This window comes from Chionomys nivalis, chromosome 7, assembly GCF_950005125.1.
Source record: "Chionomys nivalis chromosome 7, mChiNiv1.1, whole genome shotgun sequence".
Taxonomy (NCBI): domain Eukaryota; kingdom Metazoa; phylum Chordata; class Mammalia; order Rodentia; family Cricetidae; genus Chionomys; species Chionomys nivalis.
Window position 1 is genome coordinate 40,874,279 of NC_080092.1, and position 22,660 is coordinate 40,896,938.

General features: G+C 55.7%; 1 protein-coding gene across 8 annotated transcripts in view; it reads right to left on the bottom strand.

Annotated features, from left to right (window-relative positions):
• Obscn (obscurin, cytoskeletal calmodulin and titin-interacting RhoGEF) overlaps positions 1-22,660 on the bottom strand; it is a 141,140-nt gene that overhangs the window by 4,618 nt on the left and 113,862 nt on the right. For 5 of the 8 annotated variants that reach the window (XM_057775833.1, XM_057775831.1, XM_057775832.1 and 2 more), the window contains 19 exons: positions 22,363-22,530; positions 22,001-22,103; positions 21,528-21,657; positions 20,563-20,674; positions 9,089-9,280; positions 8,177-8,273; positions 7,711-7,835; positions 7,011-7,123; positions 6,533-6,701; positions 6,317-6,395; positions 6,009-6,209; positions 5,264-5,324; positions 4,786-4,863; positions 4,345-4,517; positions 4,128-4,154; positions 3,087-3,239; positions 2,944-2,989; positions 2,495-2,572; positions 229-2,203 (listed from right to left, as the gene is read on the bottom strand). In XM_057775833.1, the coding sequence (XP_057631816.1) occupies positions 229-2,203; positions 2,495-2,572; positions 2,944-2,989; positions 3,087-3,239; positions 4,128-4,154; positions 4,345-4,517; positions 4,786-4,863; positions 5,264-5,324; positions 6,009-6,209; positions 6,317-6,395; positions 6,533-6,701; positions 7,011-7,123; positions 7,711-7,835; positions 8,177-8,273; positions 9,089-9,280; positions 20,563-20,674; positions 21,528-21,657; positions 22,001-22,103; positions 22,363-22,530 (4,080 nt within the window). Of the gene's footprint in view, positions 1-228; positions 2,204-2,494; positions 2,573-2,943; positions 2,990-3,086; positions 3,240-4,127; positions 4,155-4,344; positions 4,518-4,785; positions 4,864-5,263; positions 5,325-6,008; positions 6,210-6,316; positions 6,396-6,532; positions 6,702-7,010; positions 7,124-7,710; positions 7,836-8,176; positions 8,274-9,088; positions 9,281-10,537; positions 12,191-14,110; positions 14,154-20,562; positions 20,675-21,527; positions 21,658-22,000; positions 22,104-22,362; positions 22,531-22,660 lie in introns of those variants that run through there. The other 3 variants (XM_057775830.1, XM_057775835.1, XM_057775834.1) reach the window with 3 other exon arrangements.

Sequence of the window (22,660 nt, forward strand, 5' to 3'; positions counted from 1 at the left end):
AGCTGTTACGTGTCAGGGATGGTCTCAGATACCCATTAAGGAGGGGTGTCATGGCTGCAGAGAGGATCCTAGAATTTCAGCCAAGTCCTGTGAAGTCAGGCCAGTTGGTGTGAGTAGCACAGAACAGGGAGGCAGACAATGGGACTTGAGAGGGCACATGAGGATGAAGTAGCCCCATGGGTACAGCACAAGGGACATGTGGACATGAGAGATGTCGGGGGAGGTCACCTTCCGGCTTGCCCTTCAGGATCCTGGAGATGTGAGCCATGGAAGCCTTCACCCTCTGGCGCAGCCCGAGCTCCACAGGCTCCTCCCCTGACAGGCACCTCCCAGAGAACTGGAAGAGGCCACGGGAAGGGGACCACTTGCGTTTTCTGCCCAGGGCAGCTTCTCCCAGCAGTGCTTCCAGGTCCTCTGGCTCCTCTGACTCCTCTGTGATTTCCAAGCCGGTATGCGAGCCCAGTTCTCCGGGCCAGGGCCACGCTGCCTCCTCTAGGAAGTCTGCCAGCCCTTGGCCGGCCTCAGTTTCAGAGTCAGGTGACTCTGGCTGCTCTACAGGTTTGGGGACCCTCCTGAAGATCATGAACTCAAAGGGGAGATATTTGATGTCATATAGATCAGAAAGGTTGAGGTAGGCAGGATCTACCTCAGAAATGTCCAAGGAGATAGTGTCAGCTGCTTCCGCATCACCAGACAGATCCCGGATCTGTACCAGGGAAACCTGCTCAACTTCCTGCCATGGGGGGAAGCTCGGAGAAGTCCTTAGGGGAACCCCACTGGCCTCAGCAATGGGCATGGAGCTGTCTAGAGGTTTAGGGCTCTCGGTCCCAGCTTCATCCTGCTCTTCTGAGGACTGGGACACAGCCCAGGCCATCCTAGCCCAAAGAGGACCCTGCCCTAGCATGCCCCCTGCATCCCCGCCAAAGGCAAAGGTACCATAGCCTGCCACCCCTGCGTAGCCCCCACGGGATTCCAGGGAGAACTTCCGGGTGGTGGCCTGCTCCTGTGGCCGCTGCAGGGGGGGTGTGAGGTCAAATGTGTCTTCAGCTTCAGACAAGCCTTCAGTATCTAGGGAGGCACCCACTTGGGAGGCTGGCCCTGAGAAACTGGAGGGACCCGGACAGGGCCTTCCCTGTAGAGAGCTGTCCTGAGGCTCCTTAGAACCAGGAAGGGGGCTTGCTTGGCTTGGGAATGGGGCTGTCTGAGGCTGTCCTGAGAGGGAGAGTGCCAAGAGGTCCTTCTTCAATGACTGTGGAGGTAAAGAGCCAAGCGATTGTGATGATGGAGAGCTGCACCCCTCCTGGGAGCCAGAACCCAGGTCAGAGCGACAGGAAGAGGGTGGTTTCCCTCTACAGCTGTCCTGGGAAGAGCCCTCTTTCTTAGCAGGCCTCAAGTCACCACTAGCAGGTGAACAGGGGGCAGACCCCTGCAAGAACCCCTTTGAGTGCCCCATGTCTTTGGCAGTGACTTCATGAGTCACCCCTGAGGAGGGTGGGAAGAGGTATTGCCCCCCACATTCCTCAGGAGAGGGGCCAGTGATGTCTGGTGGGTTGTGGTCCAGGGAGCGGCTTCGGCCTGGGACCTCTCGGGTACTGGAGTTAGGTAGTCTCAGGGCAGTCTCAAAGGAGGGCGTCTTGGTCATCAGAGCGGCCTGCTCCTCCCTAGCAGCCTCCTCCTCCAACACACTGTGCTCCATCAGTGGTTCCCGAAGACCAGGGAGGCCCCTTGCGATGTACCCGCCCTTCAGCAGGTGCCGCCTCCGAGCCGGGTGCCTCTTGGCACCCAAGGTTTTGCTCCCACGCTCGGAACTCTCACCACCTTGCTGGTAGAACAAGCTGCTGATGACAGTGTGTCGGGGCACGCAACCTGGGCTTGCCGGAGGTCCAGCACCCTGGGGGGATGCTGACAGGGCTGCATCAGCAGGGGGCATGCTGGCTTCTGTCTCCTCTGGGAGGCTGGCTGAAGGCCGCAGAAAGCCCCGAGGATGCAGTAGTGGGGAGTGAGTCACAGGGGAAGGCGGCAGTGACTTCGCCCTGGCAAAGGGGGCCAGCTCGTTGTCCGAGGAAGACGATGAGCTAGAGGAGCCACTGGCTTCCCCTCGCAGGTGCCGGGCCACCCCTAGGGATGGACTGTCTGGAGGACCCTGGAGCAGCTCAGGGATGGAGCGCATCACCAGGATAGACTTGTAGCTCATCAAGGAGCGCTGGAAAGGAGGACAGAGGAACATCCACTGGGCATGGCTGGGCATGGCAGGGGTGGGGTGCTCACTGCCTCTATGCTTCCATGGGGCCCAGCAGGGTTACCCAGGACATCTGGGTCTTCTGTATCGAGTGTTCTATTGTTCTGCCCCCCAATACCTGGCACACTCAAGGGAACCCAGAAGCATGGAAACAGGCCAACCTGACCCCTGTGCTCCTGGCCTAAGCGGAACACAACTAGATTCAGGTTCCCTTCCCTGGCCTCAGCACCTCTTTCCTGGGAAAGGGGGACTCACCTGCCAGCGACTTCGGGCGAGAAGGAACTTGAGTTGCTTGGTATTGATGAAGTGGGCCTCCTCAGCAGGCATGGAATTCTGCAGTGGGAGGGGAGTGGCTATGGTGACAAAGAGATACTGGTACCCTGGTGGGGTCCCTCTGAGGATGCCCAGGCCCAGAAAGGCAGAGGCAGCGGACTGGCCCCCACTGCAAGCTTCAGGACCTCCTCCACTCAGACACTCTGAGGGCAAGACCCTTACCCAGATGCCCACAAAAGCAGAAGGAACGCCTTGTTTCTAGCTGCCTAGCAATTCTCTGTCGAGGGTCCAGGACCCCCTGGCCTATACGAAGGGACTGATGACCTCTGAACTGCGGACAGCAGGCAGAACAACCCATGCTGAGGAGACACCTCGGCCTTCGTTTCCCTCTCTGCAGAGCAGGGCGCTGAGTCCAAGATGGGCTTACTTACCAGGAACCAGGGGTGGGCAAGGCACTGGGAAGTGTTAGGCCGGGCCCTGGAGGAGGAAGAAAAACAGGTGGGCTAGTCAGTCCGGTGGTCCCATGACAGGGTGACCAGAGCTTGGGCAGGTGTAGGGACAGGGGTGCACTCACCTGGGGGTCTTCTGCAGTGTGGCCTTGATAAAGTCCTTGGCATCCTCACTCAGATGGGCAGCCATGGGACTGCTCCAAGAGACCCGCCCCTCCAAAACGTTCAGCAGGGTGGCACGGTCACTCTCTCCAGCAAAAGGGGATGAGCAGGTCAGGCTGAAAGCCGGGAAGGGGGAGGCTGACTCTAGAGAAGAGTCCCTGGCTGGATATGCACTACACTCGTCTAGACCTGAGGGCTCTAGCAGATGCCTCAGGCTGGACCACAGCGATCCAGGAATGGCTTGGAGTAGGGAGCCAGGCAAAGCCTAGAGCTGTTCTCAGGGCTCAGACTAGGATGTCATCCAGGCTTAGGCTGAGATAGGGATCAAGGAAGAATCAGCCTGAGGTGGGGGTTAGGACTTGTCCTGTAGAAGGCTCGGCTTGAGGAGGGGATATGACCAAGCCTGAGGTGGTGTCTTGGCTCTGACCTAGGTAGATATAAAGACCCATCCTAGGGTGGTCACTCGTCCTTATCCTGACATGGGGACTCATGTCCAAACTAGGAGAGAGACAGGGCTTCAGCTTCGGATATGGATTTGGCCTTAATGTGAGGGACGTATCTGGGTTCAAGCTGATCCAGGTATGAAGGTCAGTGTGAGGTGGTGCCCAGCCTTAATCCGAGGCTTCAGGTTCAGAAGGGGATGGGATTCAAGGTCAGCTTAGAGTAGGACCAACATTTACCAGGGTAGAGATCAAGGTTCAGCCCACAGAGGAGATCCAAGCTCAGGCTATACCACTAGCACCTTCAAGGCAGCAGTGGTCACTATGTGCCCCATGGGCAAGCCCCCAGACCTGCAGGGAAGTGGCTAAGCTCTGCCTCGTGACAGCTGGCTGTTAGTGAGAAGCGCTAAAGGAAACCTTTTTATCAGGGTTGGCCTCCTGCCTGGTCTCAAAATAGCTGCCCGCTGGGTTTCGGGGCTGATCTAGGTAGGCAGTGGCCAGCAGTGTGTGTGGCCTACATGAAGGGGTCAGCTTGGACGGGGCGACAGGGCAGGGTCCGCTCACCTGAGGTAGGAGATGACGCCCACGGCCCTGCAAGAATGAAAACACCACACACCGTGAGTCAAACCAGGCCTGGCCCACAGGCAGGGGGTGGTGCTTGTGGGGGCTGGAGGAGCCTGGGACTGGGATAGGAGTCAGAGGCTCAGAGGATCCTCAGCCGCCAGACAGACAGACAGAGGACAGACAGAAGCACAACCCTCCTTGTGGTCCACTCACTTACCAGATGTCTGAGCCCTCGCTCACAGGACTCTGCTCGATGATCTCTGGGGACACGAACTCAGGCGAGCCGTACTTGCTGTACTGTGGCTCAGAAGGGGTGACTCTTTGGGCAAAGCCAAAGTCACAGATCTTAATGTCTTCGCGGGCTGGGTGCACCATCAAGATGTTGGGGGGCTGTCAGGCAGAGTTGGGGAGTTGCTGAGGGCTACATGTCATGAGAGAGGCGACGCCTATACTTCTGGGCCTCGGGGAGCACTGAAGAGTTGTTGGAGCAAAGGGCAGTGGGGAGCCCCAAGGTCAGACCCGGCATCTCCTCTTCTACTCCTTCTGATCCAAACTCTACCCGGGGGCTGGGAAGTCCTCTATGCTCACTGCAACTCAAGCACAGGAAGGCTCCCATCTATCCCCAGCCAGAGTTCTGGAGGTACCCTGGGGTCAGTACCTTTATATCCAGGTGAAGGATACCGTGGCTGTGCAAATAATGCAGGCCTTCCACCAGCTGCTGGATATAGACCTTGACCTGCGGTAAAAAGCCTGGTTTAACTGGGGACCAGCCCAAGAGGCTGGCTCGGGTAGTGAGGGGCCAGCCTCGGCCTCCTTCTCCTCCTCCATTACATTCCTGCTTCCTCCTCTTAATTCAGGCCCCACAGAACAGGTTACTGGAAAAGTCTTTCAGGAAATCTGTGAGCCCCAGGGTTGGGGAGGGGCCATCCCAAAGACAGGCTGAGCCTGCGTAGGCAGGAAGCAGAGGCCTGTTCATATCAGGGAGGAATGGGCACCACCAGCACAGCTGGACAGATAAGGCCAGGAGGGGTAGGAGACAGCTGGATATGTCTGGGTACCCTGGAAGCTACAAGGGTCTTAGGTCAAGAGACATTGACCCTAGGGCCCCATTCAGGCAAGGAGAGGGTAAAGATTACCTCGGCCTCAGTCACCACACCCTTCTTGAAGAGGCGATCTAGCAGCTCCTCGGATGAGCACCTCAGCTTGGTCAAGGAGAAACTGCAACTGGTTGGAACCTGCCTGACTCTGGGGCATCTATGCTCACAGAGCGGTGTGCAAGACCTGACGCTCCTGCAATACAGATCTGATGATGCTGGTACTCAGGTGAAAGAGGGTGGAATGGAGACCCCCAGGGTTCCAGATGTTACCATCCCTGAGAAAGTGGTCTTCATAAAGACCCCGGGTACAGGCTGTTGGGCAATAGTATTTTGGAATAGAAGCACCCTTTCATCTCTTAAAGAGCCAACACTAAGCACCCCTTCCCAGGATCCCAAGACACAGCTTTGGGAATGACAGGGCAGCCAGACCATGCAGGACAGAAGACCTTCAAACAAGTCCCTGTGACAGTGACGGAGATCTAGAGGAGCTGGGATGGGAAAATCCTCTCCAATACACATGAGGTCACCTGTGAGAGGGACCCCAGGCTACCCTTGCTGAGAACCTTCAGGATTAGTGGCCTCCTTCCCAAATCATGACACGCTGACTTACAGGATCAGGACCTGTTGTCACACGTAGTCACACATCAGGAACAGGGATGCTCAGATGTGTGGCTAGTAATTGTCACTATAACGCCCAGGCCCAGGGACCCCACTCTCAGTAACTCCAACCCTAGCCTGGGACCCAGTGTCTCTTGGATTCTCCCAGGGTCCAGGTGCAGGATACAGCTCCAAGATAAGGATGAGAGTCTTCCGGGTCTCAAATTGGTCCAGGAGCCCAGTGACCAGCGGGTGGTTGAGCGTAGCCAAGATATCTCGTTCCTGGTACGCCTGGGCCCGAGTTTTGCTCCGCAGGGGGATGAACTTGGCAGCACAGAACATTTTGTTCCCTTTGTGCTGAACTCTTTTCACGAAACCAAACACACCCCTGGGGGAGAAGAGGGAGAGAGGGAACCATGGTAGGTGTCATGCTGAGGGTAGAGGAGGAGTCCTTGAGGCGGACCGCAGGTTGTGGGGAAGATGGGGAAGCCATACCTCCCAATCTCTTCTTGGACTTCATAGAAGGAATGCAGCTTTCGCCGATACACTTGCTTTTCTGAGTCTAGCTTGTCCCCTACGGTCAAAGCACAGGTTATGTGCAGTACAGGCAGTGATGACAGCCTTGGCCCCGCTGTTCTCCCACACAATGACGGGGACTGCTCCCTGGTCCCTGTAGCCCGCCCAGGACCTGGCAGGAGTCAGGCAACTCACCACCATGGACCAGCAGCTCCGCCTTGCAGAGCACCTGTCCCCCTGCATTACAGGCAAGGCACGTGTAGACACCAGCGTCGTTTGGAGCCACGTCAGTCAACACCAAGGAATACTTAGTTCCATCCTGCCGCTGGCTCAGCCTGTCGCTGTTCATCAGCTGGTTGCTGTCCTGAACAGACAAGAGGCAGGCTGGGCTACCATCAGCCTGTCCTGGGAGATAATTGTGCCTGGACCCCCACACTCTTCCTTGAGCAGCCCTTCCAATACCTGCTGTATGCCCAGCCCCAGGTGCAGGCCAGAAGTGGGATGGGAAGGTACAGGATAGGACTGCAGGGTGGGGCTGTGGAGTGGGAGTTGCATATTGCATGGTGGAGTGCAGGAGCCCCAATATGCCCACGTGGCTTCATGTATACATGCACCCATACCCTCAGGCTCCTAAGGCCTATCTCCTCCCCCTGCAGCCTGGGCCTGCCCTTACCTTGTACCAGGTCACGGTGGGAGGTGGGTTGCCTTCAATGACAGCATCAAACTGTGCCACATCACCAGCTTCTACCTGTACATCCTCAATAGTAACCTGCATGGATGGGGCCCCTGGGAGAGGGGGAAAGAGAACCTGTGTGTGGACCCTCAGGCTTCACAGCCCTGGGTGCACAGTCCACCACGTACATCTGTGGTCAGTGAAGCCTTGGTTTATGTTCCTTGGACCAGAAAGCCCACCTCCTTCCCTGGTGACGGGGACCCCAACCACCTCACTGCCTAGGCATCTAGCGGGCACAAAGGGCTTTCCTCATTCCAGCCTCTGTTTCCCCTGCCTTAATTTCAGCCGGCCAAGCAAATCACATGGACAGTCAAGCCAAAGCAGGCAGAATGCTAAAAATCTCTCTCAAGTATAGAACCTGCAGGTACCACATTTGCTGCTGGTAGTCTCTTCCCAGAGAAGAGGGAAGGGGCTGCTCAGAAAGAGGAGGGTGGGGAACGTGGGCTGAGGCATGCCATGTGATGTAATCAGGCCCTCATAAAAATGCCCCTTGCGCCCAGCATGGGTATAGCCCCCATCTGGATGGCATGGGTACATCCCCTATCTGGATGGCATGGGCGCACCCCCATCTGGATGGCATGGGTGCACTCCCATCTGAATGGCATGGGTGCACCTCCATCTGGATGGCCCACTTCCATACTTGCAGCACTTGTATCAGGAGCCTGGTATACATAGGTCCTCTGTGTGGTCTCCATGACGACTCGGCTGTGCACATCCAAGAGCAGCTGCCCTGTGCCTGCATCTGGCCAAGCTGTTCCCTCCACCCTGGAGTCAAGGTAGGGTGGTCTCTGCTCAGTGAGGCACCCTGACTCTGTACCTCTCTCAGGTAGCTGTGCCTCAGGACGGGATGGTGACCCTAATGTCCCTATTTGTGAGGTCAGATGTATGGGCTCTCCCTTAGGCTCTAGGGTGGGTCCCTTTTCCCTCCCCTGCCCACCAGCTTGGGCTGGAACATGTAAGAAGTATGTTGGAGAGCATCAAGTCCACCCTGCAAACTCTTCAAGGCCACGAAGCCAGAGAAGGTGGGCCAACCTGCACTGCCAACCCAGGACATCCCTCGGAGGGCAGGTCCACCCACACACGACCCATCTAGTTCAGGAAGTTACCGAATGGGTACAGTCCGTTCCTGGGCCCCAGAAGTTGCTGTCGTCTCCTGCTCCAGGCCTTTGTGTGTGTCAGGCTGTGAGACCTCTGGGGACTCAGCTGGTAGGAGACAGGAAGCCTGGTGAGCTGAAGCTAGGCTGGAGTCAGGAGGGCATTCTTTAACAAGCACGGGGCCCCATGTGCCAGTGTGGGGTGAATCACAAAGTCAAGAGTGGCTCCAGAACCAGTGCCCTCAGTAGGAACCAGGCCCCCACAATGAACCCTGGCCCCCACAGCATAGTAAGGGATGCTGGCTGTCCTGTTGAAGCCAGACATCGAGGTCCTCCAGTTCTCAGTAAGGTGACAAGCCTGATATCCTAGCCCACCAGCCAGGCTGGCACTGGGAAGGAGACGCTCTGCCCAGGCTGGCATTGGGATGGAGAGGCTCTGCCCTTCAGGACCTGCACATCCAGCCAGGCTGGCATTACAGTGACATGAGAGCAGGACACAGGTTGCAGTGTAGGACCCCATGGAGGACACTTTACTCATCGACAAGGTAAGACACACCATACTGACTAGTTAGAAAAGAAGAGTTTGGGACAAACTAAGTGGACAGATGGCACATCTGGGGAAACTGAGACTCTAAGTAGAAGTGGGCACCTGGTACATGGCAAGGGTGGGCCCAGCTCACAGATAGGAAAACTGAGGACAAGTTAAGTAAGGTTAGGCCTTGACCAGGCAAAGTACATGATGGCACATGCGGCCCTAAAGATTCCAAGGTGACCCAGAGCTCTGCAAGTTTGTAAGCATGGTGCGGGCAATCAAAATGACCCCTTGGATGGTATGGCCAAGGATGGAATGGGGTTAGCAAAGGCAGGATTGGGGAGAAGAGAAGCCTTTGGAGTCAGCTCCCCACTGGGGCTCACCAGGTGTACCTGAGGCTGTCAGGCCTGGGATCTGGGGAGCAGCCTCTTCAAGTGCAGGTGGCTCAGTTTGTCTGGTGTGGGGGAAATCCCCCAGGGAGGGGCTGGGGGCTTCTGAGCTCAGCACTCTCCAAAGGACAGAAGTGGCTTCTTGGTCAGTTCCATCCTGGGTGGGATGGACAGAGTCCTCCACAGAGGTGTCTGCTGGACAGGAGAATGGGAACACAAGGTAAGTCTGGCCTGGGGACCGAAATTCCAGGCACAGGATCCGAGTGCCCACCCCAATTTTCAGTCTGCCTTCTCACGCCTGTTCTGCCGTCTGCTGTTCCCTGCTTTGGAAACCACCTGCATGGGGAGGCCCAGGAGATATGGGACAGTGAGGAGCTCTGAGCCCAGGGGCAGAGGGCCACTGTTTCCTCCTCCAGAGCCATGGACACCCAGGGTCACCCTCCTTGATGCTAAAGGTCAAGCACATCTCCTTCAGAAAGCACCTGTCTTCAACGTGCGTGCAGTCCCCCACACCTTCCATCCAGGCCTGGCTCCCCTCAAAGCCAGCTCCAGAGTCCAAAGCTTAGACATACTGGCACATATCAAGGGCCAGGGGAACCGAGGATTGGGTGTACAGGAAGCCACGCCCATATTTCACCTCCCAGGGCATGCAGGCCTCGCCCCATATGACTGACAGCTTCCTGCCCTTACCTAAGTGGTCCAAGCCCAGCCCAGGCCTGTGTCCTTCCCCAGCTCCTAGTGAGCAACCCCAGTATCCTGTAACCCTCTCCTGTATGGCTCATTTTCTCTCCCCTGTACCTTTCAGACCCACATGAGGTTCCCACACAGCTGCCCCAGGATTGCTTACCTCTCCTTTGCTAGCAAGTCCCCTGCCCAGAATCTTCTCCCCACCCAGATCCTCCTCAGTGCTTGCTGATGAGGCATCTCTGACACCCCCAGTCCCAGGCTGGATGGGCACCCAGGCACTCTTCCCAACTCCAAGAGGTCAGCAACACCCTTAGAACAGCCTCAGGGCTAGAGATTGCCTGGCACTCACAGACAAGCACAAGGACTGTAGGTCATCTCCTGTGCAGACAATAGAATTGACCCCTATATGCTAAGAGCTTAGGGCACGCGGGTCACCTAGTCTCTCTCATGACTCCCATTTCTCCTACAATAGCCTCAACTATCCATGGCTTAGGAAAGCCCGCCCAGATTCTGACAGGCCAAAAGGGGCCAAGACGGCTTCCCTGGTCCACACTGTGGGTCTCAAGGAAAGATTCACTGCTGACCCTACTCTACCCATGGAGCTCAAGACAGACTGGGACCTGTATGCCCGTCATCAGCGTACACAGATAGCCAACCACCCTAGGAGTCCTATATGACCTGAGATGTGACCTTGAAAAAATAAGAGTAGAACCCTAAACTTCTAGGTGAACAATCAAGAAGAAGCAGAGAGGAGGGTTTGGGACTTGTTTTATTGTTCTCATCAAGGTAATGGCCTGGGAGTTCCTCCCACCCTGCAGCCTGTGTCCACCACAGATGTGGCCCTGAAGATCCACAGAGCTGGTGGCCGGCCAACACATGCCTTGGGTACAGCCCTAGCGAAGATTCTCAGTCAGGATATGTCTCAGGGCAAACACCCAAGTCCACATCTTGTTTTGAGAGCCCCACAGAAGGTTTGTGGGGTGAAGTCCAAAGCTGGGGTCTCTTAGCTGCTGGGCCAGAGCTCTTGAGACAGCAACGTATGTCTAACACGGCAGGTACTTCCCCGTCTTCCCGGCAGAGAACAAATCCAGTGAGGTAGGAAGGACCGGGCAGGAAAGCAAGGAAGACTCCATCCTAGGCTGGAGAAGAGCAGGGGGTGGGAGGTCCCCGAGGTAAGCTGTGGATTCCAGGGTAGATGCTGGTACCTGGCAGGGCCCGAGGCTCTGGGCCACTCACCTCACCTTGTTATCCCCAGGTTCTGTCCCCAGGGTGTGGATTCAACTCTGGGAGGGGCCTGGGGCCTCTCCTCCATCTGGGTTAATATGCAGAGTGACAGTCTCTCCTATGGCCCCAAAGCTGACTGTCTGGGTAGAGACCTCTGTCTTGAAGCTATTCTGGCTGCCATCTACAGAACTCTGGACATGGGTGCGGAAGGAGCTTGTCCAAGGGGTGGCACCCACTGGCCCTGTCCAGGTTTCACGCAAGAGGAAGGAGACACCCTCGGGGTTGTGGACCTGGGGTCTTGACCTGAAGAAGCTGGGTATGGCACTGGGGTCTGGAGGACGCCCCACGTTGAGTAGGACAGGTTGCCCCACAGTGGGCTCTCTGATCTCTCTCTGGAGCACGGAGACTTCGCAGGGAGGTTCATCAGGGGTGCTGGGGGTGGGGTCCCCACAGCCAAAGGTCTCTCCTTCCTGGGGTACGTAATCTTCCAGGTCAGCCAGTGTTAGCACCCGGCCATTGTGCGTGAGGATTTTGGGGTCACGCCCCTGAAGGCTACCCATGTCCTGGGGTTCTTCTAGTAGGAAGGTATTTTCTTCTCTGTCACTGTCTCCTTCATCCTTTGCAATGCTCTCTTCCTCCTGGGAGGCTCCGACCTCCTTTGGCTCAGGGCTGGCAGCTGCCCAGTCCACATTGCCCATTGGGTTCACATGGAAGACGAAGGGTTCACCAACATGGACTATAGGGGGGCTGCCGGTCCGAGCTTCCTGGGACACACTCTTGTTGTTGGAGTTGTTGGCATTTGGGTCCCTGCCAGCGATTCCACTAGGCAGTGTGAAGAGAATCCCCTCTCCACTGCTGGGCATCTCTCGGACAGGAGATGCACCCCGTGACCCTGTCTTCTTCACCCGGACTTCAATGGTTTCCTCAACCTCTAACCACTTGGGTTTGGGCTGCGAGGCTGGAGCGATCGCTTCAGCTTCTGTCACATACAATGCAGGCACTGGGGCCTTCCTGCTTGCTTCTACCTCAAGTCTCCGGGATGGGCTGGTCCCTGGTGGGTACAGCATCTCGGGGGCCAACAGCCCTGGCCTCAGCGGACTGGCAGAGCGGCGGGAGGGTGAACGGGAGGGAGACTTGCTCGGGGACTGTCGTCGGCCACGAGGACTCTTCACTACCGTGGTGATGGTCTCTTCTCTGGTAGGGGGAGAGGGCCCAAGAAGAGATGGGCACGGAGACCCACAGCCTCACCCAGCACAGTACCATCAGCATACGCCAGAGCCCGGGTTAGCGCATGTGTGAGTGAGCAGAGGCTAAGACAGCACAAACTCCTGCGCATGCGCTTGAGCCCACCCTGCACAGCCCTCACTAAGAAAACCGAAGGAACAAAGCACAAAGTTCCACTGATCAATTTCAGACATCGGGATGTGATCTGAAACAAGAGTCCTGGGTACCTCCCACCACCAAGTGAGGTGTGTTTTGCAAATGTCCCTTGTGTTGGTCACCCCTCTTTCCCATCCCTGGAGTAGGCTTTGTGCTTTGTCCCCAAGGGGATAGTACCTGGCCAGCTCTCAGTGCCCCAAGCAGCTCGGCTAATAGGGATTGATGGCTGGCTGGTGCAGCAGCCACATGCACAATAGCAAGCCCAGCGTGCCGCTGGCTCCGACTTGCAGCTGGGGTTCCTGGTCTCTGGGATTGAATGGATGAGAGCAGTGAGGGCTCCCCAGGCCAACGAGGACACTCGAAGGGGCTACTTAGCTCTGTCTGGACCTGTCTGAGCTGCCATAGGCCTTGGAACTTCTCACATACCACGTCCCCTCTTCGAGTTCCACCTTCCAAAATGGGAGTGAAGGTGGCAGAAGGAGGTAAAACCTGAGCACCAGGGTGAGTGACAGGCACTGGCTAGGACTTTCTAAGTTTTTGAGTTTGGGCTCAATTGCTTCTTGCTCCCAGCAGAGGTAGGGATAAAAAATGGAAAGGCTGAGAACTTTCCCAGGGCTATGTCACAAATACTGGATATCTGGGGTCTCCTCTGGAACCAGGGACCATGATCTGGATGCCTCAAGGTGTCTGATAATACTGCTCCCCACAAGGCAGATACGGACAATCATCTGTGCCAACCTCCAGCACGGGGCCTTTCCAAGGCTGGGGTGGTGAGCACAGGCTGGGTGGCAACATGGGAGCAGCCACCTTAGAAGCAGAGAGGTGGATGTGGGGCAATAAGGGATAACCCAGATTTCGTCCAAGGTCTGCAGACAGAATCCTCCAGCAACATGGCCACCCATGGCACAGAAGAGACCTCCCCTTATTGGGCTTCCCTGTAGAGGAAGGCCTCCCAGATTCTCCAGGTCCTCACAATCCCACATTCAGTGGGGTTGCCATGCTCTGAGCTCCTAGGATCCATTCGTAGGATTTTGTTTGAGCTTTAAAAGCACTAGAGGATGAAGAAAAGGCTGGCTGGTGGAAGTGGCTCTCGGATGGTCTCCTTACTTTCCAGAGCCACAGTCTCCCCATCTTCTAAATGTAACAGCTGGGCTTGGAGACCCAAATGCCCCAGGGCTATGATACCTGCCGTGGTAGTATTATTTAGATTAGATCCAATGAATAAAAACTGAATCACATTTAAGATTTGGCTGTCTGTTGCACTAGACATATTTAAATGCTGTTGGGCAGGGTGGGTTATGGAATGGGAATCCATCACTGCCGAAAGCCCTGCCACCAACATTGCTTAAACTCTCGGACACCAAAGGGCAGAAACCTGTCTCGAGCCTATTGAGGGAAATGGCTTTCATTGCCAGCTCTCCCCAGCTGCTGGAAAGCCACTATCCTGGTGAGTCGCCATGAACTATGTAGAATAGCAGCACCCTGCGGTGTGCTCTGAGGCCTCAGAAGAGAGCTGTGGTGTGTACGGGGTCCACAGACCCCGGGAAGTGGCTGGGCTAGGTGCCTGCAAGAATCCACAAGATGCTGATGACCCATGCGGTATGTGAAGGTTAGGTGCACAGGCAGGCGGGCAGGCTGGCAGGCAGCAAGGACATCAGGCCGGCAAGGTGAGGGGGTTAGTAGCATGCATGGGCGCGACAGTCAAAGGAAGATGAGAGTCACGCCTGCACTTACATGATGACGGTTTTCTTGGGGACTTTTGTCTCCTGCTCAGTGACTACAAAGAAAACAGTCGGAACAGCAACCGTTACAGACCAGCAGCACCCCGGGGGCTGAGCTGAGTGGTGTTGATAGCGTAGCAACCTGTTTGGTGTAGGAGCATTGGCCCTGCCTATCTGCGTGTTCCTGGGAAGAGCTCTGCAGTCTGGGAATCCAGTTCCCTCATTGTGAAACAGGGAACAATACCTGTCCTATGGGAAGTGTCAACCTTGCATCTCACATGGGTACCACAGGGGCCGGGGGGTGGGAAGAAGAGCCTGCCTCTGTATAAAACCTCACTCAGTCCATAGGCCATGGGAGTCCTGTGACTTTGTCACACTTAAGGCTCCACTTCTCAGACACAGAATCTGAGCCTGGGCTGGAGCTGCACAAGGAGCCAACAGCCACACTAAGACTAGGGTAGGAGGACCGATGCCTCTTTCACAAGAACATCACAAAGACTAAAAACGGAGATGGACCCTAGAGTTCCAAAAATGGCACAGCTGAGCTCCGTGGCGGGAGGCCACGAATGTCCTTCTAGCAACAGCCCTAGACAGTGCCTCAGGATGGGAAGACCTGTCTCTCTCAGGAGAGACAACTCCAGCATGTCTCTGTCCTATAACCAGCAGCTCCCACCTCGTGTGTGGAGCTCTAGGCTGAGAAACTAGCTGGGACTCATTTGGGACCAGACTGTCTCTGGCTCTATCTAGCAAGAGGGCTCTTCTCTACAGTACCCTCAGATGGGCTCTCCCAGATGCACCCCACAAAGGCTCGGCAGCCAGGCCATAGGCAGCTCATAGACTACCTACACCCTCACATCTTAGTAGACTTCTTTATAACCTTGTGGGGGAAACTGCCCAGGGGTGTAACCTGGGACACTATCTCATAAGCCCTGGTTTGCTGCAAGTTCACACAGAGGAAGGCAACATAGCGTGACAACCTCTCTCAGCCGAGGTGCACACGAGATAAGGTACCATCACTCGGTGTGTATGGAAGATGCATTTATTATGTGTTGTGTATAGGCACATACATGCATATTTATCTTTCACAAGGCACATATATGCTTATATATGTACATACATAAGTTTGTACACATATGCATACATGTGTGTACATGTGTATGTGTGCTCTGTGTGCACGGATACACACATATGCATGCACAAATGTGTGTAGGCACGTATGTGTTTGTAAATGTGTGTGTGTAAAAGTTTCCCCTAATGGGAAGGGACCCCAGCCCCAGAGCTCAGTGTACACAGATGAGCAACGTGTTTCCCACCTGCTCTAGCACCTTCACCCTCCCTAATGGATCCCACTTCACTGCTCTCGAGAGCAGTAGGCACAACACCTCTGAGATGCTACATTCCTGGCCCCTCTGCTCACAGCGCTCAACATGACCAGCTTTGGGCCTGGGTGTAACCGGCAGCCACAGGCAGGCTGCAATTGTGCGAAGCAGGGCTCCCAGCCTGATGCAGGACAAAGCAAGAGGGCAGCCACACCCATAGAGTTCTGTCAGGCCACTCTGGCTGCAGAGCTGCAGGGTTAACAGGAAGCAGGATGGGAGTTAGGAAGCAGGTTGGCTGGACTCTGGCTCCAGGGTCTTCCAGGACCAGCCTTCTCGCCTCCCCAAGGCGTTGATACACATCCAATCCCAGTGAGTCCTGGGCCTGCTCTTCCATGCTGCCACCCCTCTTCTGTCCCAGAAAAAGATTCATCACGACAACCAAGTAGATGACTGTGTGGGATGTTCTTGCACACCCAACAGGATGCCAATGGGAAGAGAGCGTGCCGGTGGCGGCAGATACAAGTATGCATAGTGCTTCAGTAACCAGGTTGTGGGCAGACACAGCATGTGTATGGCAAGTCACAGAGAAAGGTCTTTGACCCTATAAGGGATAAGAATCAAAGACCTTTGCTCATCAAAGAAGGAGGGAATCTCTGAGAGGACAGTGGAGGACATCAGAGGTCCCAAGGCTGAGCTGCTGGGCTCTGAGCAGCTCAGTTCTGAGAGGGTCTAGATGGCAGGAACTGGTTCCAGTGGCCAAGGGACCACTTTTGGTGTTCAGAAGATATATATGTCACCACTTCTACTATGGGCACTGTGGCTCACTTGGTACTGGTCCAGTCTCTGTTTTTATGCCCCCAGGGATGTGAGGCTCTCAAGCATCTTGGAGCCCTTCCAGACGGGGCAGCACTAGCTGGCTCCTCCTGTCCTGAATGTCCATGCAAGTGTCTTGTCAGAACCCTCCTAAGGTAGCCACTTACTGCAATTTGAAACACCCGCTCTTGGAGGGAGGTTCATTAAGACTCAAGAAATCCACAAAATTTCCAAGGCGCTGCCGGCTTCCCAAGTTACCTAAGCAGTAACAACTGCTGGGGAGTGGAGCCCAGCAGAGCAGCCTCCAGGCTGTGCTGCAAGTTCTGAGAACACGGCCTTTTGAGTCCTCACCCTTGGCAAAGCAGGCTTCCAGTAACATGCCCGCATTTGCGTCACCTGTGTTACTGAAAGTACCTTCCACCATCTCACTGGTTCGCTAATCAAGACTTGAGTAGAAATGTGTTTCAATCTGTCAACCGTGCCATATCTGGGATAAACAGACATTTCGTCTCACTAGCAACAGTCGCAGAACACTAGTGGTGGCTGCATAGGGGCCAGCAGAGTGAGAGACACGTGTGATGCAGGGGTTGTACGGATCCTGCAGTGGGTGCTGACATATGCAACTCGGGTTCCACCCTGCTGAGGCCATCGAAAGTAGGGTGATGCCCACGAGTCCTGCAGCAGCGATGGCACCTCAGGATGAGGAGACCAGATGGTTCGTGACAAATGTCTGTGAATTATGGAAGGCTAGATGAAGTAGTACTCCCATCTGTGCCTGACACCACTCTCGGATGAAGCAACGGATGTGATCTTTTCCTACGATACTGGCCTTTTATAATGTCTCTCTTTTAGTAAAGCCCTAGCTGACCAAGACCACTTGATACTTAGAATGGATGAGGGCTGGCCTTCCGAGAATCCACCCACCTCTGCTTTAAAAAAAAAAAAAGTGACATCATATAGTGCTGACCCCTGAGGAGACTCTTACAGATTTGTTAAAGCATCTGGAAGAACGGGGATGGAGTTCAAACAAAAGCACCTACATGGACAGGAAGATGCTCGCAGAAGCATACAGTGTGGACTAAAAGACCCAGAGCCGGGGCTACTCCTCTACAAGGCCTTACAACCAGAAAGGCTGTTGCCACCACTGCAAAACACAGGTCTAAATGGTAAGAACCTGCTGCTGAAGCCTTGACACGCTGTGACACAGGACATGGACAGTAAGACTAGCACTGAAATGGAAATTCCCTCTTTGCCAGCTAGTCCCAGTAGGCACTGCTTGGACCACTGGGTCACCAATGGTCATCATCAGCTAGGAGTGGCCATGTGCACTACATCACTAACATGCCACACTAACATGGCACACAAGTTGTGCTTGCTAGGACAACGGCGGCACAGCCGTCATAGGGCAACCATTTCCCATTAGATTCAAAGCCTGCTCCATGAGAGGGAATTCACATACGGTACCGCAAGGAAGGGCAAAAGCCTGTGGTCCCATGGAGGCAACTGGTGTTGCTTTCTTCACTGGCTGTGATGTGCCTATCAAACTGCCTTCTGAACATCTGTATTTACACCCATCAATTACTGCTGCTGTTAGCTTTGGTCAGTCATTTTGATCAATCATAGAGGAAAACTTATTTTTTTTCCAGGGAGGGGTGTGCTACAGAGACCCATAATCCATTAGCTCCCGAAACTAAATGACTGTTTCTCTGCCACACTCAGCCATGGATAGAAGAAAATAATCAGACGTATTTACCATCCCTCTGAGGCTCAGAGAACATCAAACAACAAAAGGAGTCAGAAAGAATGGGAGAAGGGGTCTGGGGAAGGGGTGGAGTACGATGCGGTTCCATCTTCCAAACTGAACCAATGAACCACGCCTTCGATGAGGGAACCCCTGAGGACACTGGAAGGAAGGAAGGCCCCCCTCCAGGTCATACAATGCTGGGTCATACAATACCCATGCTTGGATGTGCCTGTTGGTGACACCGCTGCCTTTGAGTTATTCATGTTTCTGTAAGTAATCCCCCACCCATACGCCTCTAAGCAATCCCAGCAAATTCATCAGCTTACTATGACTTGTGTAGAATTATTTCTTGGGTCCGTTATTGATGCCCTATCAGAAGTGAACGGACAGATGCCTGTTTACATCTTCCAGGACAATTAACAAAACTCACCTTCTGTCCCTAATCAGGCTAATCTATATCTTGTTTTAAATATTTATTTTGATTTTATCTCTGTACGCATGGGTGCTGACCCTCACAGAGACAAGATGGTGTCAGATGCCCATCTGGAGCTAGATCGACAGGCAGTGTCCTGACATGGGTACTGGGAACTGAACTCAGGTCCTCCGCAAGAGCAGCAATGTTCTTACCACTGAGTTAAATCTCTCCAGTCCCTAGTGAGATTACTCCCATCCCTACCCCGGTACACCAGGAGTAACCCTGAGCCAAGATCAGGACCCTGAACTGCAGCGTTGTGCTTCTCACGGGCAGTCCACACCCACGGGATGTCCTGACACCTAACCCTGCCCCATGCAGTCCACACCCACAGGTGTCCTGACACCTGCTCCACCTGCCCCTGCTCCAGGCAGTCCACACCCACAGGTGTCCTGACACCTGCCCCTGCCCCATGCAGTCCACACCCACGGGTGTCCTGACACCTGCTCTACCTGCCCCTGCTCTAGGCAGTCCACACCCACAGGTGTCCTAACACCTGCCCCTGCTCCAGGCAGTCCACACCCACGGGTGTCCTGACACCTGCCCCATGCAGTCCACACCCACAGGTGTCCTGACACCTGCCCCTGCTCCAGGCAGTCCACACCCACAGGTGTCCTGACACCTGCCCCTGCTCCATGCAGTCCACACCCACGGGTGTCCTGATACCTGCCCCTGCTCCAGGCAGTCCACACCCATGGGTGTCCTGACACCTGCCCCTGCCCCATGCAGTCCACACCCACGGGTGTCCTGACACCTGCTCCACCTGCCCCTGCTCCAGGCAGTCCACACCCACAGGTGTCCTGACACCTGCCCCTGCTCCATGCAGTCCACACCCACGGGTGTCCTGACACCTGCCCCTGCCCCATGCAGTCCACACCCACGGGTGTCCTGACACCTGCTCCACCTGCCCCTGCTCTAGGCAGTCCACACCCACAGGTGTCCTAACACCTGCCCCTGCTCCAGGCAGTCCACACCCACGGGTGTCCTGACACCTGCCCCATGCAGTCCACACCCACGGGTGTCCTGACACCTGCCCCTGCTCCAGGCAGTCCACACCCACAGGTGTCCTGACACCTGCCCCTGCTCCATGCAGTCCACACCCACGGGTGTCCTGACACCTGCTCCACCTGCCCCTGCTCCATGCAGTCCACACCCATGGGTGTCCTGACACCTGCCCCTGCTCCATGCAGTCCACACCCACGGGTGTCCTGACACCTGCCCCTGCTCCAGGCAGTCCATACCCACGGGTGTCCTGACACCTGCCCCTGCTCCAGGCAGTCCACACCCACGGGTGTCCTGACACCTGCCCCTGCTCCAGGCAGTCCACACCCATGGGTGTCCTGACACCTGCCCCTGCTCCAGGCAGCCGTGCCTTCTGCATTCAGTGTGGGCCCCTCACCCACTCCTGTTGCCACCTGCACGGAGCCTCCATGACCACTGCCAGTCAAGCTGATGGAGGCCCTGCTATGTTCCCTCTGCAGAGATAATGGCTGAGCAGGACTGTGGGACACGTTATCCAGGGCAACTTCCAGCTCTCACTCTGGGCTCCTGTCTTCCCCAGCACTCTCAGGTACACACATGACCCCACAGCCTCCTCCTCTGCCCTCCTGCACAGCCTCCCCAGCACCCACAGGTACACACATGACCCCGCAGTCTCCTCCTCTGACCTCCTGCACAGCCTCCCCAGCACCCACAGGTACACACGTAACCCCACAGCCACTACCTCTGACCTCCTGCACAGCCTCCCCAGCACCCACAGGTACACACATGACCCCGCAGTCTCCTCCTCTGACCTCCTGCACAGCCTCCCCAGCACCCACAGGTACACACATGACCCCGCAGCCTCCTCCTCTGACCTCCTGCACAGCCTCCCCAGCACCCACAGGTACACACATGACCCCACAGCTGCCTCCTTTGACCTCCTGCACAGCCTCCCCAGCTTTCGGCCTCCATCATTTCCCACCCTGAGATCTAGCCCCTTCCTCCTAGAGGTCCCTCCTGGTTGTAAGGAATGATAATTTCAGTTCCACCAGGCTCCTTCCAGGCAGGTGGAGGTTCCCGCCTGGGGCTTAGAACTCGTGAGTCACTGAGACAGCACAGACAGACACAGAACCTACCTTCCACAGCAGCCACAAGCTGTTCCCGATGGTGCTGGTCCCGGGCACGCAGCACAGGGCTCTGCATGTACAGTTCTCCCCCACTACGTGTTGAGCCCAACCGGTTCACCAGCTGGGAAAAGGACAGCAAAGGCCCACTAAGAACCCAGGCTCCTCAAGGGGTCTGGACCCTCTCGCTAGAACCACTCCAATGCTCTAGTGAGCCTGGGCCACTCCCCTGAATATGTTTTACACAGGGGAAAGGGCTCCTAGCCCAATCATGGGCTCCCTAGAGACCCATAATGTGGAGTCTGATCTCTTTCTTCCCTGGCCAGGATGTGGCTGCTCAGCTGGGGGTGGAGGGCAGGGGCTGGGCATTTGAACAAGAATAGCAGGAACCTGCAAGCGGACTCCACTTTAATTTACTGAAGTCATTACATGGCCCCTGGCATCTGTGCTATCTTATCCAGAGTACCCTTGCTTCCAGGAAACCTGATGGGAGACAAGTGCCCTAAGGTTGCACTTGAAGCCATACAGAGGGGGCTGGCTTCCAGACAAGAGCTGGACACAGGCAAGAGGACCCAGGCTGGTCTCCACCTCAGATCTGAGGATGAAGAGCACAGAGATGGAGGTTAGCTGTGCCTGGCAAGGGTGAGCTCTGTGCGTGCAATGCCAGACTCACTGGGTAAACGGCACTACATTTTTACCTAGTGAGTAACAACTGAGGTCAGCACCAGGTCCCTACATCAGGCAGATGCTAAGCATCATCTTAAAATGGTAGGGACAATGGCAAGAGGACAAGGTAACAGGGCACAGCCTAACGTGACAGGAGACAGGCTACAAGGCAGAGGACAGGTGGCTGGGGATGGTGGGTGGCAGCAGCCTGATGTCCTCTGGCTGGTCTAGAGCATCTACACCTACGCGGTGGAACCTGGGTTCAGTCAGACCACTGAGGACAGCTATTGTCCCTCACACACAAGCCTCACCTCACACTCATAGTGTCCCAAGTCCTCCTTGCTGGCTGCCCGGATCACCAGCACCAGCACGCCACTGCGGGGCTCATTCAGCATCCGGTACTTGTTGCCCAGGGTTAGCAGGGCACCATCCTTGTACCACCTGGAACCAGTCAGGAAGTCCTGTGAGCCAGTGCCCAGCCAGAGCCATCCTCATGGTACCCTCAGAGTACTCAGGGCACCTCCAGAGAGAGCTATTAGTGCTTAAAACCCCTGCTAGGTTACCCCAGATCCAGTGTCCCTAGCTAAGTTCCCTTCCTGGAAGCCACAGTTCAGCCATTTCTTCCCAGCTACGAGGATATGTCCAGCAGGAATCACCATCCCATGATACCCACTTCGCAGTGATCAGTGGCCATGAACAACCTCCCTGGCTTAGGAGATCATGCTGCCCAGCTCTCCCGTCTCTGCAGGAGCTGCATTCCCATTCTCTGCAGATCAGGACTTACCTGATCTGAGGATACGGGGCACCTTCCACAGTGCAGGTGATCTGTGCATCTTCCCCCTCCACAAAGGGTGTGGCCCGGACCTTGTTCACAAATCGTGGGGGCACTGTGGGCAGAGGTAGGCAAGGGCAAGAAAAACAGAAAGATGGAGCTGAGGGAGAGCTGGGGTGGGGACTGCGGTGTCCTCACCTCCAGAAGCGACCTTCCTCTGGGGGTTTCTGGGAGACCCCAAGTCACCGGGCCTGCTCCATCCTCAGGCTCACCCCACACACCACCCTCCCACAGCCTGTATTCTGGGCAGAGTCCACACCACTGACAATGGACTGGTGGGGTGTCCATCACACCAGGAAACCCATCCTGCTCACCTTGTACTAGAATCTTTCCCAAGGTGCTGGCATTGCCAGCCGCACTGGCCGCAAAACACATGTACTGGCCAGAGTCTACACCGGTCAGGTTGTCCAAGATGAGGGTACAGGAGCCATCAGGGTCTTCAATGAGGATGTGGTGTGGGTCTATCTCCACCGGCTTCCCATCTGGAAAGCAGGGGCAGGCTCTCATGGAATAGGTCCCAAAGGGAGAACAAGAGGCTGGGCGCAATCTCCCTCTCCCTTTCCCTCTCTTTCTCCCTCCCCCACCCCTGACTGTCTCTCCACAAGGGCTATC